Raw genomic sequence first — 16,700 nt, forward strand, 5'->3', positions numbered from 1 at the left:
AGGCTCTAGCCTAGTCACCCCAAAAGCCTCTTCCCAGGGTGAAAAGAAAGTAATTTGCCATTCACCTGCCCCTAACATATTAGGAAAACTATTCCTAAGGCTTTCCCCATTTCTATTCCTTTTCACCAGCTTTCTTTCCCCTCATCTCCCTTTTAACATTTTAAAAATTTATTTTAACCACAAATAATATATGAAAAATAATAACAGCCAACACTCCCTGGGAACCTAGCAGCCAAATTTCTTAGACTGTTATGTATCTCACAGCCACTCTATGAGGCAAGTTACTATAGCTAGCTCCATTTAACAGACGACAGTCCAAGGCATGGAGGTTAAGTAAATTGTCCAAGGTCACACAGAGGCAGGAAGAAGCTAATGAAGCTTAGGCTTCAGGGTCAGTACCTCATTTATACGGGCTGTTCCGAGACTTTGTACTTAATTTGTATTCATATTTAGTAGTCCTTTTCTTAAATAAGGCAACAAAAACTGGATGCACCACAGAGGTAACAGATGTTAGTGTGCTGTTTTCGTGCAGATATTTAAAAAACTCATTTACTTCTAGAAACGCCTATACACGGAAATAGATCGCTTTTTATTTTTTTTAATACTTGGGGTCCTACTGTGTGTATGGCTGGCACCCGGCTCTTTACACGTCTTGACTGTCTGTCTTTCCACGTTTCTTCTTCCTTTTTTTTTTTTTTTTAAAGATGACTGGTAAGGGGTTCTTAACCCTTGACTTTTGGTGTTGTCAGCACCACGCTCTCCCAAGTGAGCTAACCGGCCATCCCTATATAGGGATCCGAACCCGTGGCCTTGGTGTTGTCAGCACCACGCTCTCCCGAGTGAGCCGCAGGTCGGCCCTCGTTCCACGTGTCTAACCGTTGCGTGTGTGCGCCACAAACGCCCGCGCTTATTTGGCTACCTTCCCGGAGTTGAGCCCTCTACTCCCTCCCTCGGTCGTCTGCCCCTCCTCGGGGTTCTTACCCGCTTCCGCGTGCTCTCCCCCTTCGCCAAGCTCCCCATTTCCGTTTCCCCTCTCACACCGTCTCTTTCCACTGAATCCTCGCTATTTCTCCACACACCCATTCCCCCCCGCACCCCGCACCCCGCTTCTCCTCTCTCCCTGTCACCCCGGTTCACCGCCCCCTCCCACCCCGCCTTCCTCGGCCCGCCGCGTTATTCTCACTCACAATGCCCCTCCCACCGTCCCGCCCCGCACCCCCACCCCAGCCCCCCGCGCCCCTCCTCCGCCAGGATGGAGCGCACAGCCTGCGGGCTACGACGCGCGCTGACTGTGTAATGAATGGCTTCAGCTGTAATTAGCGACCCTGCGGCTAATCACGATGTACATTTACATTTTAAGTGCTGCAGAGAGAGCGGGGAAGGGGAGGGGACCGGCAGGAGGGGATGCGGGCCTTTTCGGCGTTCTCCTTTCACCGACTGAGGAGCGAGGAGAATAGGAGTCTTCTACAGCACGAAGGGGGTGGGGTGGGGGTGGCCATCCTCACCCCACACAAACCCGGAGCTCCCAGGCCCCTTCCTGCACACTACAAACCCTTGCCCACATCCCCTCCGAGTGAGCGTTCAGCCCAAGCTTGCATATCCCCGGGGGCAGAGAGCTCGCTCCTTCTCCATCCAGCCCTTTCCAACGTAGCTTCGAGCTATTGGAGGTTTTTTCTCAGGCCTAGCGGAAACTGCCGCTCTTTAAGTCCCATCACGGTCGGGCCTTACAGAGCCCGCGGTTTCCCGCGCCCCGCCAGGCGCTGCGGACAGTCTTTGTGTCTTCCCAAGGCCACTGTGCCTCCAGCGCCTACTGCCGTTCCTTGTTGGGGCGGGCCCAAGTCCGAATACGGAGCATACCCCGAGGGCCCCCGATCCCCGCGTGCGAGCAGGAGATACCGGGAGTCAGCCATTCATAGTTTGGGACGCAAAGGTCCAGGTGTTGCAGCCGTCCCCAAGGGGCGGTAAGAGGTTAAACCCCGGGTTCTGAACAGCAGGGCTGTTACAGCTGGGGCGAGGACAGCCACGAGGAGAGAGAAGGGCCGGCAGCGCCATCCCAAGACTGAGGCCCGGCAAGCCCAGGCACCGTCACGCCTCCAGCACTTTCCGAGTTCCCCGCCCGCCCCAGCTCTCGGTGCCCCTCCCCTCCTCGCCCTATCGTAGTTATGCCCACCAGGACCAGATCTGCCCTGCTCCCTCGGTTCTGGGTATGCACGGGGTGTTAGGATGAAGGGCGAGGCACTAGGGCAGTTTTGGAGAGGGCCGGACTCCTTCTCAAACCTCCTCTCTCCCATCAGCAGCAGTCCTTCAACCCCCACCTCGTCTCTTTCTCTACTGCTTATCTCACCTGGCAGGAGACCCCGGGCCACTCTTTCGCTGGAGTTTCCGAAAAGAGGCATCCGGTAGCTTCAACATGCCCGCAAAGCTTCAACCCCCCACCTTCCTCCCTTCTTTCTCTTAAAACCTGCCTTCGCCCAGTCTCCTTTTTGAAAAAGGACTTCATTGGGTCTCCAGGAGCCAAGGTTGATTAACAACGAATTCCGCGTTAGCAGGGAACAATGCCTGGCTTACCCTAAAGCATGCAACTCTGATAGTGGACTTTCTGGCATGGGTGGAGGAAGCTAAACGCCTCTTGGGAAGGGGCTTACCCTAAAGCATGCAACTCTGATAGTGGACTTTCTGGCATGGGTGGAGGAAGCTAAACGCCTCTTGGGAAGAGGTCTCCTTGTCCGCTTCCCCATTCGCCTCTGGAAACAGCCTGGCCCAGAGCCTCACTCCCCATGTCCAGGGGCCCGGGAGCCCCGCGCTCCGGACGGGTGTGGCGAGGCTGAAGCCTCGGTCTTCGGCCGCTCTGCGGGGACCACGCCGCTACGTAGTAGCCCAAGGGCAAGTGCAGAGTTAAGCCGGAGCCAGCTCCTCCCGCACTCTGCTGACCGTGCACTGGCTGTCCTTGAGGCGAGAATACTTGGGAGCGGAAGGGAGGGGGCTGGTCCCCGGGGGAGTGGGGGGAATCAGGCCCAGCAGGCCGCTCGGAAGTCTCTCGCTGGGAGGGACCTAGGGGCGGCCTTCAGTTGGAACAGGGACGGGCTCGGGGACCTGGCTTGAAGCGGCGTTTGCGCCGCAAGCGCAGTTTTCATTTAGGTTGCCCGTTTATGAGGGTGGCTCGGAGAGGGCTGATGGAGATTATATGGGAACTTCACCTCCCAAGTCACCCCTGGCGCTGCCAACGCGCCCAACCGAGCGCGCAGCTCCCACGCCGGAGTAACTAAGGACGGGATTTGGTTTCAAAGGCGGGTGAGGCTGGGACGGGGGCGGGCCAGGCCGAGTTAGGGGCGGGGCCTGGGTGTAGGGGCGGGGCCTCCAGGCTCCCAGGCGGGGCCTCTGCTAAAGGCGCGAGCACAGGGCGCGCAGAGCCCGGAGTAGGGCAGCGTCCGCTCTTGAGAAGTGGAGATCGAGGATTGCGCCGCCCCAGCCCTCCCGCCAGCGTCCACGCTGCACCGGCACCCTTACCCCTGCCGGCCCTTGCCGGGTGCCACCGGCGACCATGCAGCCCCAGGGCTGAGGCAGCCCCATGGCAAAGCCGGAGGTCCCAGCAACGACGGCGCATGGAGAACTTCCGTAAGGTGCGCTCCGAAGAGGCGCCGGCGGGGGGCGGGGCCGAGGGAGACGGCCCGGGCTCTGGTCCCTTCGCAGACCTGGCGCCGGATGCCGTGAACATGCGGGTCAAAGAGGGGAGCAAGATCCGGAACCTGATGGCCTTCGCCACCGCCAGCATGGCGCAGCCAGCCACGCGCGCCATCGTCTTTAGCGGCTGCGGCCGGGCCACCACCAAGACCGTCACGTGCGCCGAGATCCTCAAGCGCCGCCTGGCGGGCTTGCACCAGGTCACGCGGCTGCGCTACAGGAGCGTGCGCGAGGTGTGGCAGAGTCTCCCGCCTGGGCCCACGCCGGGTCAGACCCCTGGCGAGTCGGCCGCCAGTCTAAGTGTACTTAAGAACGTGCCGGGCCTCGCCATCCTACTTTCCAAGGACGAACTGGATCCGCGACAACCCGGCTACCAACCCCCGAACCCCCATCCTGGTCCCTCGTCCTCGCCAGCCGCGCCGACGTCCAAGAGGAGCCTAGGGGAACCGGCAGCTGGAGAAGGCTCTGCAAAGCGTTCGCTACCTGAGCCAGGAGTCGCGGACGAGGACCGAACGGCCTGAGAACTTCGGCCGCCGGATCCCCTAGACCTGCTGGATTTTATCCCTGGCGCCTCCAGCTTCAGATGTACCTTCAGCCTTTCATGCCTCGGTCCTCTGGAGTCCACAGCCTGGACGTAGCATGGACCCCCAGGCAACAAAGGAGGGGCGCAGGAGTGGCTGGAAAGATCCCCGACGTCCGCAGGGAAGATTTGTAGGAAGGTTGCTGCTAGGCCTCTATTGCCTGAGGATGCAGAACTCCACCTTCACCTTTTCTGGACTATGCTGGGATCTTCTTCTGGGAGGGAATGGTGGGCATTGGGACTCTTGGGCCTTCTTTGGGGCCCTCAATGGTTACAGACACCCAATATTCCTGAAGGGGACACGGAATCTGGAAGCCGAGGAAAGCTCTTGGAATCACCCCCACCATTGACAGAGGAGGCGAGGGGGTGAGAAACTGCTTGAGGGTAGGGGAGTCTGAGATGGGGGGCCCCATTCTGCCCCCGACCCTGGGACAATTTCTAGTTTTCCTTCCCCTGCTTCTGAGGAGCATCCTGAGATTGTGATGGTAGGGACATCTCCGTGGGCTCTAGCTCATTTAACATTCTCCCTTCCCCATGCTGGCCCAAAGAGAGAGACCCAGGACAGAACTCCTCAGGCCTCCTCTCTGAGCCCCACAGCTGAAGCCTTGCTTCTAATAAAATAAACACCAAAATGGCTCTGTCCCCAAGTTTTTTCCTAATCACCTGCCTGTGCAGAGACAGCTCTGGCCTGCCCCCTTATGTCTCAGTCCCTTTGAGCCTTTGGAGTTGTCAGGGTTAGGCACAGAGACTGGACAGCTTCAAAATGATGTAAGGGGCACACTTCCCAGTCCCTGGCTTCTCCCTTTTCTCCCCCACCCTCCTGGGCTGGCCCTGGCCTCAGGAGATTATGGCCAGAAGGAGGCCTGTGTCCCCCTGTGCATCACCACTATGGGAAAGGTAGCAGCACTTTGCTTTTTTGGGTAGGTAAGGAAGGAGAGCATCAATGGACTCTCCTGGGGGTCACTGCCAAGGATAGCAGACCCTGCTGGGGTCCCTAAACCTGCAGCCTTCAGGCAATAGACTGAGCCTTGCCCAGAAGGCTAGCACATAGCTCCCATCTCCATGGGTAGGATCTCCCCTTCACTGCCCTCTCTCTGAGAAAGGACAGCACACCCTTGGGAGATGGGGAGGAGAGAGACTGAACACGAATCCACTGCTGGAAATTACTATTCAGCAGAGAAGCTGGAGCTTGGGCTGTGAATCAGTGCAGGCTCCCTGATAAGCTGCTGCCTCCAGCCCTTCACAGCTGTCTGTTGAGAGATAAGGCCATCGTAAGCTTCTGTGCCCAACTCCAAGTCAGCTGGGGGATAGTGGAGGTGGTGCTGTGTGCTGGAAGAGCTCTGGTGAGTAAGGGGGGGGCATACGGCCCCAGGATCTCAGGAGCAGACCCTGTCCCGTGCAACGTAACAGCACCCCTGGAAAGGAGGAGATGGGGAAGATGTATTTGTAAGTCACTTTGCTGGCAGAACCCTGAAATCAATCCTTCTGCTGGTAAAAGGAGGCAAGTTCTGCAACTGACAGAAGGGCTCTTCAGGGAGGTCCCCCTCTCCCTCATTATCTCTGCTTGAGCCTTGGATCAGTGAGCACTGTCATCCAGACTCTGTCACTGGTTGCCCTCCCCAATTTCCTGTTCTTGGTAAGTCCTTGGGGAGGGCCAAGGGGTTTGGGTGTGCTTGTCTGACCCTCTGGAGGTGGGGGAGGGAGGCCCATGAAGCATGGAAAGAATGTAAACTATCCTGACAACTAAAGTGCCCTGGGCTGCTCCTGGTCTTCAGCATCTAAAGTAAATGATTAAACTTGGAAGAGGTCCTGCATGGTAGAAGCTTAAGAGAGACTGGTCTTGGTCCTGGAAAAGAGCCACCTTTCCAAGACCACTAGTGGTCTGAAGTAGTGATTGCCAGGTTACCAGGACTGTGTAAGCAGAGCTGCTAGTCTTGTTGGGGGCGGGGAAGGCTGCAGCGGCTTTTCCTTTTGATAGGTCAGGTATGTTTCCATCCAGCCTAGAAACTCATCCTGGGGAGTGCGGAAGAGGGAAATATGTTGTTTCCCCAGCGTGAGAGCATTAACCTACCCCCATGCCAGAAAACAGGTCATGAAATTGGCTTTCTTATTTTTGTTTGTTTGTTGAAGATGGCTTTCTTTTCTGCACCTGCGCCCAACTCCAGCAGGTTTGGTTCCCAGGCTTTTGATAGGTGTGTGACTTGCCAGTGGATCCCATCACCCATGAACGCCTCACATCTGCCTTACTGATCCTCTGGCCCTGCTAACCTAGGAGCAGGCTCCAAAAGAAGGTGACAGGTGTCCTGTGCCCCCTCCCCACCACCAAGGCCGAGGTGGGAACCTGAGCAGTCCTGGAATAAGGGGAGGGGATGCTTAGGGGAGCACCTCAGAAACAGGGCCTATTTCAGGAGCCAATTAGTGGTAGAATGGGAAGCACCCCCTTGTGACACCCCATCTTTCCAACAGTTGCTTCTATCCAGGAGCTTCCTTGGCCCAGCCTGGTGTTTTCCTTGGCCCTGCCTTGGGACTCTTGCAGGCCAGAAGTGGCAGTGAAGCCTTATACCCAGAAAACTGTCAGGTCACAAAATCAAAATCCATTTGGAAACATAAAAGTATATAATGCAAAACCAGACAGAGCTCGTGGTCAGATGGGTGGTGGACTTCCAGTTGGGCCTTTATCCATTTAACAAGCATTCATTGTTGTGTCATATCCCAGTCTAGGCATGGAGTGGGACTGGGGGATAGAATCACAGAATAATCAGACTTTGCTCCTACCTCAAAGAGGGGCCAGTCTAGTGGAGGGAGAGAAAACGGAGTTAGGACACAATCTGATGTTAGTAAGAGAAGGTGGGAGCTCTGAGAAGGTGCTGGTGGATCTGGTTCTCCAAGGAGCAAAAGCGTTATTCCTTGACCACACTGGACAAGGAATTGCAGGCAGAGCACAGAGAGGTGATGCTGCTTATGGTGTTGAGGCCGCCACATGTGTCTGAAAGATAGAGTATAGATGGCAGAATGTAGAGAGGCAGGTGGATCTGGAGTAGCAGGTGGGAGTCAGGCCACAGGTATGGGAGTGGGCCAGTGGAAGCCAGGGAATGCCCCAGTCCCTGGACTGACTGGTGTTTGAGAAGGATCCCTCTGACACCTGTGTAGGTGGGAGGTGGATTGGGAGGGGCCTGACTGGACTCTGGAGGCTACAGGGAGATAAGAGATGAGATGGTGGCAATGGAAATGGAGATGGGGACAGATTTGAGAGCTATCTAGGCTAGGTAGGATTTCATTGACATTAGAGCCAGAAAAGGGGAGGGCTTCTCCTTAAGCATTAACCCTAGCCTGGCCAGGACTTGGCCTGCATTTCTGGCTTGCCAAGGGACGCACTGTGTAAGGACCAAACAATGGAGGAGAGTAGATGCTGGTCCACAGCTTCAAACTGATTAAAATCTTCAGGAGCTATTGTCCCTTGGCCATGAATCTTGCAGGGTGTATTCACTGCAGGAAGACATGAGCCAAACACACACTCACACTGCCCCCCTCCCCCGCAATCTTTGCCTTCCATCTCCCAACCCCTTAAGTTCTGCAGTTTTGTTCGTTGCTTGGCTCACACTGGCCACCAGGGATGCTCTAGTTCCCTCTGTTTCACTGAGATGAAACACCTCCAAGTCTCTGAGAGAGTGGTAATTGAAGAGAGAGGGAGGTAGAGGAAGAGGGCTGCTGGCTGGTGAGCTCAGTGGGTTAGAACATGTTTATAACACCAAGGTCAAGGGTGAAAAAAGGAAGGAAAGTCCAGCCACAGGAGGATCTCCTCAGTTACATCAAATTTCTTCTCTCAGAGCACAGACACTAGTTTGTTTTTTTTTTAAAGATGACCGGTAAGGGGATCTTAACCCTTGACTTGGTGTTGTGAGCACCACGCTCAGCCAGTGAGCTAACCGGCCATCCCTATATGGGATCCGAACCCGTGGCCTTGGTGTTATCAGCACCACACTCTCCCGAGTCAGCCACAGGCCGGCCTAGACACTAGTTTTTAATTGTCCCCTAAGTGTGATCTGTTGGCTGTCAATCTGTCAGTCACTCTACTAAACCATAAGCCCGTGATTGAATGGATCCTCCCTGCCTTGCTCCTTGCCTGGCTCCTGGCACACAGGAAGCTGTTAGAGAGTTGTTGACTGAATAGACTTGCTGAGCCAGGTTTCTTTTTCTTTTTTTTTGTTTTGTTTTGTTTTTGTTTTTTTGTTGTTTTTTGGTTTTTGGTTTTTTTGTGAGCCAGGTTTCTGAACTATTCCGATGTCACATCAAAGTCTTTAACTGTCCAGCCCCATGTACAATGTCCAAAGCTAGACCCACCACAGCTTCTCATCCCATCTGGGCCTCGGGTCCCCCTGCCCTTTGGAGAGGTTAGGGTCACCATCATGATTGGGTTTGTATATCCAGCTTGAGGATTCTGGTGTCGCGTCTGACACCTGATTATTATAGATGATGTGGGTTGAATTGTGTCCCTCCAAAAGGCATGTTGAAGTCCTAACCCGTGGTATCTTTGAATATGAATTTATTTGGAAATAGGGTCTTTGCAGATTTAATAAAGATGTGAATTAAGAAATTAAGTTGAGACCATATGAAGTAGGGTTGGCCCTTAATCCAATATGAGAATCCAATCTGGGATCTTTATAATATAAAGGAGAAGAGACACAGAGACAGATAGAGGGAAGAATGCCTTGTAAAGATGGTGGCAGGAATCAGAGTTACTCAGCTGCAAGCACAGAATACCAAAAATTGTTGGCAAACAGCAAAAGCTAAGAGAAAGGCATGGAACAGATTATTCCCTAGAGTCTTCAAAGAGCATGGCCCTGCCCCACCTTGATTTCAGACTTCTAGCCTCAGAACTGTAAGAGAATAAATTGTTTCCTCAGGGTTTTAAGCCAGCCATCCTGTGGCACTTTGCTATGGCAGCCCTAGGAAACTAATATAATAGGTATACTCACTGCCTTCAGTGGGAATACAGAAGAGGAAAGTGTTTGCCAAGGCCCATTTTAGAATTTCCAGCCCTGGGGCCGGCCCGTGGCTCACTCGGGAGAGTGCGGTGCTGATAACACCAAGGCCTCGGGTTCGGATCCCATATACGGATGGCCGGTTCGCTCACTGGCTGAGCGTGGTGCTGACAACACCAAGTCAAGGGTTAAGATCCCCTTACTGGTCATCTTTAAAAAAAAAAAAAAAAAAAAAAAAGAATTTCCAGCCCTGCATGGAGGGAGGGTCTCTACTTTGCAGGCTTGTGCTAGCAAATGTAATGTCTGGTGTTGTAATGAAGAGATCACAGGCTTTGGAGGAAGTCAATATGACTGTGACTTTGGGCAAGTTCATTATTCTCTGAACCTCAGTTTTCTCATCTGCAAAATAAGCCAGAGTGCTGTGGGGATGCGGGAGATAATAATACTGGGCTTCACAATCTTTGCTAGTTGTCAGAATTACCTGGGATATTTGTTAAAAATAGATTGCCTGGGCTGAACTCTGAACCAATAGGATCAGAATCTCCCAGGAGGGACCAGGGAATATACATTTTAATAAGATCCTCAGTTGATTTTGATGGTTAATCAAGGTTGTTTATTCTCTGAGATAATATACAGTTACATTGATCGTGATAAGAGAGACATAAAATCAAATCCCTTTCTCTTGCTCTTCACATTCAGCAATGGTTTGAACACGTTTTTGGAGAGAAATTTCACTGTTAAAGAACTGCTGCGCACTGCCCCCTAGAGGGGAAAGAGAGGCTCTGGGCTCAGGGAGCTGGGCAGGAGAGGAGAAAGAATCTTTTAGAACAGCTAACATACTGCAAGCACAAAGCTATCGTGCTCTGGGTCCTGTTTCTCACAGAAAACCGAGGGAGTGGGGCTGTTGGAGTAAACAGGACCTGAAGCCATGTTGGGACATAAAATCACATGAGCTTTTTTTTTTTTTTTTTTAGAAAAAAGGACACAGTTTTTCCTTTTTTTTGGTGGCTAGTTGGTATAGGGAATGAACCCTTGACCTTGGTGTTGTAAGGCCACTCTCTGACCAACTGAGCTAACCATCCAGCCAACAGTTTTTTTCTTAGCGTGCATTTCTGAGTCTCTTTTCCCACAGTTATTTGATATTTTGAACATTGGTTACAGTGCAAGATGACATTATTTACATAAACATAAAGTTGTTTTCCAGTCAGCCTGGAGCTGAAGACTTGCAATGAGATATGTAGTATCCAGACCCTGAGAAGCCAAGGAAGGCATCAATAAAGCTATGCTGATTCTGCTCTGAAACGGGACCCTAAGATAACATCAAGGATGGGAACAGAAACTAGACAGAGCCTTTGCACGACCTTGCACCTGGCTCCTTGCAATGGAGCCGCCACAACTCACGTCCCTCTCCCTCCTGCTTTTCACTTCCATTCCCTCAATCCCCTCTTTTAAAAACTCCTCAGTAAATCTGAGCGTTGAGATGGTTTTAGTCTGGCCATTCTCCTTCAGGTTTACCAGAGAGACAGGTTAGCCTAACATCTCTCCTCAGGTCACCAGTATTCCTGAATAAAAGCTGACTTCCATTTTCACCAATATTTGACTTTGGGGTTGTTTGTTTTCGTTTGGGGGTAGGCAGCCAGACTTGGGTTCAGTGACAAGATTTCAGTGAACCTCATCCAGGACCTGAATGCCCTGGGGTAACAGATTTTGGCAAGGCAAGCTAGGGTTTTTGTTTGGGGCAGGCAGCCAAACTTGAGGTCGGTAACAGGGCTCAGCTCAAACAGCTACAAAGACCCAGCATTCTTTGTTTAAAAAAGTAAATTGGGGGGCCAGCCCGTGACTCACTCGGGAGAGTGTGGTGCTGATAACACCAAGGCCACGGGTTCGGATCCTATATAGGGATGGCCGATTAGCTCACTGGGTGAGCGTGATGCTGACAACACCAAGCCAAGGGTTAAGATCCCCTTACTGGTCATCTTTTTTTAAAAAAGAAAAAAAAAAGTAAATTGAGCTGGCTAGTTAGCTCAGCTGGTAACAGCAAGGTCCAGGGTTCAATTCCCCATACCAGCCAGCCACCTAAAAAAGTAAATTATAGGGCCGAACCCGTGGCGCACTTGGTAGAGTGCTGCGCTGGCAGCGTGGCAACGCTCCCGCCGCGGGTTCGGATCCTATATAGGACTGACCGGTGTGTGCCGGTCACGAAAAAACGACAAAAAAAAAAAAAAAAAAGTAAATTATAAAGATGTGGAGAAATTGGAACGCTCATACATTGCTGGTGGTAATGTAAAATAGTGCATCTGCTTTGGGAAACAGTTTGGCAGTTCCTCAAAAAGTTAAACATAGAGTTACTATATGACCCATATGACACTCCTAGGTCTATACTCAAGAGATGTGAAAACATATGTCAACACAGAAACTTATCCACGAATACTCATAACAGTGTTATTCGTAATAGCCAAAAAGTGGAAACAACCTAAATGCCCATCAGCTGATGAATGGTAAACAAAGTGTGGTGAATCCATATAGTGTAATACTGATTAATGTTATGTTATAGGCTGAATTGTGTCCCTCCAAAATTCATTATGTTGAAGTCCTATCCCCCAGTATTTCAAAATATGCTATATTTGGAGACAGGACCTTAAAGAGGTAATTAAAGTAAAATGAGGTCATGTGCATGGGCTCTGATTCTATGTTACCCGTGTTCTTGTAAGAAGAGGGTATTAGGACACAGACGTGCCACGCACACATAGAAAAGACCATGTGAAGACAGGTAGAAGGCAACCATTTACAAGCCAGGAAGGAGCTGGCTGGTTAGCTCAGTTATTTAGAGTGCAGCCTTTTTTTTTTTTTTTTTTTTTTTAAAGATGACTGGTAAGGGGATCTTAACCCTTGACTTGGTGTTGTCAGCACCACGCTCAGCCAGTGAACGAACCGGCCATCCGTATATGGGATCCGAACCCGGGGCCTTGGTGTTATCAGCACCGCACTCCCGAGTGAGCCACAGGCCGGCCCCGAGAGTGCAGCCTTTTAAACCCAATGTCACAGGTTCACATCCCCCCACCCACCAGCCAAAAAAAAAAAAAAAAAAAATCAAGCCAATGAAAGGCTTCAGAAGATTGATCTCAGATTTCTAGTTTCTAGAACTATGAGATTAATTTCTGTTGTTTACCTTGTGTGGCAGCCCTAACAAACTAGTACATGTTACAATGTGAAAGAACCTTGAAATCATGCTTAGTGAAAGAAACAAGACAAAAAGAACACATTGTATAATTCTGTTTATGTGAAATGGCCAGAAAAGGCTAGTTAGCTCACTTGGTTAGTGTGGTGTTGCTAACATCAAGGTCAAGTGTTCAACCCTGTTACTGGTCAACTGCCAAAAAAAAAAGAAATCTCGGGCTGGCCTGTTAGCTCACTTGGTTAGAGTGTTGTGCTAATAACATTAAGGTCAAGTGTTCAGATCCCCTTATTGCTTACTGGCCAGCAGCCAAAACTAAAAAAAAAAAAAAAAAAAAAAAGGAAAGAAAAGGCAAATCCATAGAAACAGAAAGGAGATTAGTATTTGCCTAGGATTGGTGGGGTTGGGGGGTGTCTTAGTCTGTTCTTGTTGCTTATAACAAATTACTCAAAACTGGGTGACTTATAAAGAAAAACAAAATTTATTGCTTACAGTTTTTGAGGCTGGCAAGTTCAGACTCTTCTTTTAAAGCCCTTAGAACCATGCCCTCGACCACCATTTTTAATCTGTTTACTACTGCACAGTCCTACAATCCAATCACCTCTTCAAGGCTCCACCTTCCAATTACCATAATAGGATTTCCCACCCTTTTAACAGTCACAGTGGAGACCAAGTTTCTAATATGTAAAACTTGGGGGACACAATTCAAGCTTCAGGGAGTTTGGGGGGGACATAATTCAATCTGCTACAGGGGAAAAGGGGGCATGACTGCTGTTGGGTGTGGGGTTTATTTTTGGGGTGAAAAATATTCCAGAATTAGACTGTAGTGATGATTGCACCATGTAGTGAATATACTAAACACCACTGAATTCTACACTTTTTTTTTAAAGATGACCGGTAAAGGGATCTTAACCCTTGGCTTGGTGTTGTCAGCACCACACTCTCCCAAGTGAGCCACGGGCGGCCCTGAATTCTACACTTTAAAAGGGTAAATTTTATGGTATGTGAATTATATCTCAATTTAAAAAGTTATATCTTTTGTGATATTCTGATTATAAAAGTGATAGTTTAGGAAATTATATGAAAAATATAAATAAATAAATTAGGAAAAAGTACCACTAGATCCGTCCTCTCCCTATTGGATGGTAGCCCCACAGGATCCACTTTGAAGGTTCATTCATGAAGTGATGAGTTATCATAGACGTGGTTCTGATGGCTCCACATGGAGAGCGAGTGAGAAGGTTAGCTTTCTTGCTCAGGCCATTCTCACCATGTGACACCCTGCATCGCTGTATAGAGTCACCACTAAGAAGAAGGCCCTCACCAGATCTGTGCCTTAGACCTTGGACTTCCCAGCCTCCAAACTGTAAGAAGTAAATTTTTGGTTTTTTATGAATTACAAGGTTTCAGTACTCTGTTATAAGAAACAGAAATGGACTAATACAGATGCCTTACGTCATGTTATGATGCAGAAGGCCCTTGCCAGATGATAGCACCTTGATATTGGTCTTCCCAGCCTCCAGAACTGTGAGCCAATACATTTTTGCTCATTATAAATTTTTCTGTTTGTTCATTTTTGTTGTTGTTTTGGCAGCTGGCAGGTGCAAGGTTTGAACCCTGAACCTTGGTGTTATCAGAACCATGTTCTAACCAACTGAGATAACAGGCCAGGCTCTGTTCACTATAAATTACCCAGTCTCAGGTATTCTGTTATAGCAGCACAAAATGGACTAAGGCATCCCCCATCTCACATCCTGTCCTGTGCTGGGAAAAGAACTTGCTACAATTTTACAATAGGAAAATTTTCTAGAGAGCAATGGTTACCATTTATTGAGCCATTGGTGTGTGCCAGCCAGGATGTAGTATGTGCATTTTCTCAGGTAATCTTCCCAACAACCTATTAGCCTATTATTGTTATTTATTTTTGGCAGCTGGTTGGTATGGGGATCTGAACCCTTGACCTTGCTGTTACAACTGCACTCTAACTAACTGAGCTAACCAGCCAGTTCCCTATTAACCTATTAGGTAGGTTCCATTATTATTCCCATTTTATAGATGAGAAAACTGTGGTCCAGGGAGCTGGAGTAACTCGCCCAAGGGCATATGGCAGAGCTATAATTCAATAGCAGGAAGAGTGTCATTCTCTCTCAGGTAAGCTAGTAGTGAGATCCTCATCAATGGAGATTCTCAAGTAGGGGACTGAGGAAATTAAAGCAATAGCAATGTAGCATCAGTCAGACTAAAGGCCTCAGGGGTCAGTCCCAGCCTTGAAATGGCAGTATTCATTTTTTTCACAGTGCCTGCTTAATTCCACCAGAGAAGATAAGAGCTTTACTTGCACGTGAACTTACTTTACTAGAAATCCATATGGTGGAACAGTGTCTTTGTCCTCATAAGTTCTCGATAACAACATCCCTTCCCTCTGCACACAGCAGAGGAAATGTCCCATCACAACTCTTCCAGCATGAAGGCTCTGGGCTGCAGCAGGAAGCTGATAGGCTGATGGACTGGTGAAGATGACATTCTTGAGGTATCAGAAGTCCAGCTGTTGCTTCTCCAAAGGGACAGAAAAGGATTTCAGGGCAAGAGATGGTAGCAAGAGACAAAAGACCTTGATGGCCTTGGTTGAGAGCCAAGATGTCTTGTCTGAGCCCACCAGGGAAGGAATACCCACCAGAAGCAGTGGAATGGGCTGGGACCTGGGGACACACCTGGGAGCCAACTTGGGAACAAGCAGGAGCCCCACTACCTTAGTGATGTGGTAGGCTGAATTGAAAGATGGCCCCCAAGATTCATGCTCCCTGGTGTACATGCCTTTGTATAAAGATCCCCTCCTCTATCATTCCCAAGGCTAGGCTACTAATCAATTAACTTTGAGTTAATCAAAAAGATTATCCTGGGTGGGCCTGACCTAATCAGGTGAGGTCTTTAAAAGAAGGTGAAGTGTCAGAGAGTCATTGCCCTGCTGGCTTGAAGAAATGAGCTGTGGTATTATGAGAGGGCTTATGGAGGGAGCCATGTGGTGAGAACATGAGGGTGGCCTCTAGGAGGTGAGCGTTTCCTTGGCTGACAGCAAGCAAGAAGAAAAGGTAACCTCAGTCCTACCACTGCAAGGAACTGTATTCTGCCAACAACTTGAATGACCTTGGAAGAGGACTCTGTTTTCCAGATCAGACCACAGATCTGGCTGACATTATGATTTCACCATTCTGAGACCCTGAGTAGAGACTACAGTTATGCTATACCTGGATGTCTGAGATACAGAAACTGGAAGATCTGGCTGATACAGGGATTGAACCCCAGACCTTGGCATTATTAGCAGCATGCTCCAACCAACAGAGCTAATCGGCCAGCACCAATAATACGTATTGTTTTAAGTTGCTTAGTTTGTAGTAAATTGTTATGAAGCAATAGAAAATTAATATAGGGGATGGGGGCTGAGGACTGCCGTCAAGGTAGCACAGGGTTCAGAATTAACTGAGAGGTCAGCAAAGCTACCTTCAGTGATGGTGGGGAGAGAAAACAATTTCTGGAGTCAGACAAGCTAGGGCTTAAATCTAAGTACCACTATTTATTAGGTATGTGATTTGGGGGTAAATGTCCTTTGGGTCTATTCTTGATCAGTAAAATAGGTACAGAGCTGGCCAGTTAGCTCAGTTGATTAGAGTGCAGTGTTGATAACAGTAAGGTCAAGGGTTCAGATCCCTGTACCAGCCAACCACCAAAATAATAATAATAATAATAACAACTAGGGATAAATACTTACCTCACAAGGTTGTAATGAGGTGTAGGTGAGGTAATAAATAGTTTGTGGCATGCAGTGGCACATCAAAAATTATAATCATAAAAAAAAATTATAGTCATAATTGTTTTTAAAAAAACCCACTCAGTAGCCAATCTACATGGCAAAGTGGGGAGACTCTGACAGAGAGAGACCAGTTGGGATTTAGTTGTACCCCAGCACTTTCTTACTCATAGAAGCCCTGACCGCAATCTGAGCTTTCAGCTCTTGGAGATTTGATGAACATTAATTGAACCGCAAACAAGTCAAAGCTTCCCCTGATGTCCTTTGGCTAATGTAAGGGCAGAAAGTGGGTAATCCTTTTCCTCACCATCATATGGGTCATGGTCAGCACTCCTATAACAAAAGACAGGTTAACAAGAGAAAAGAATAACATGTTTATTTTACCATAGTTTTACATGACACAGCAGCCTTCAGATTGAAAGGGAAAAAAACATTTTTATGCTCAGGTTTGATAAAGCAGGGAAAGCTGTGTAGAAA

The 16,700-nt window shown here is 49.3% G+C and overlaps 1 protein-coding gene across 1 annotated transcript; it reads left to right on the top strand.

Annotated features, from left to right (window-relative positions):
* The first annotated feature begins 3,602 nt into the window (after window positions 1–3,602).
* Window positions 3,603–4,202, top strand: RPP25 (ribonuclease P and MRP subunit p25). The gene has a single exon (XM_063088561.1). The coding sequence runs from the start codon at window positions 3,603–3,605 to the stop codon at window positions 4,200–4,202; it is 600 nt and encodes a 199-aa protein (XP_062944631.1).
* Window positions 4,203–16,700: the final 12,498 nt, after the last annotated feature.

The sequence above is a fragment of the Cynocephalus volans genome, chromosome 3 (assembly GCF_027409185.1).
Source record: "Cynocephalus volans isolate mCynVol1 chromosome 3, mCynVol1.pri, whole genome shotgun sequence".
NCBI classification, from domain to species: Eukaryota; Metazoa; Chordata; class Mammalia; order Dermoptera; family Cynocephalidae; genus Cynocephalus; species Cynocephalus volans.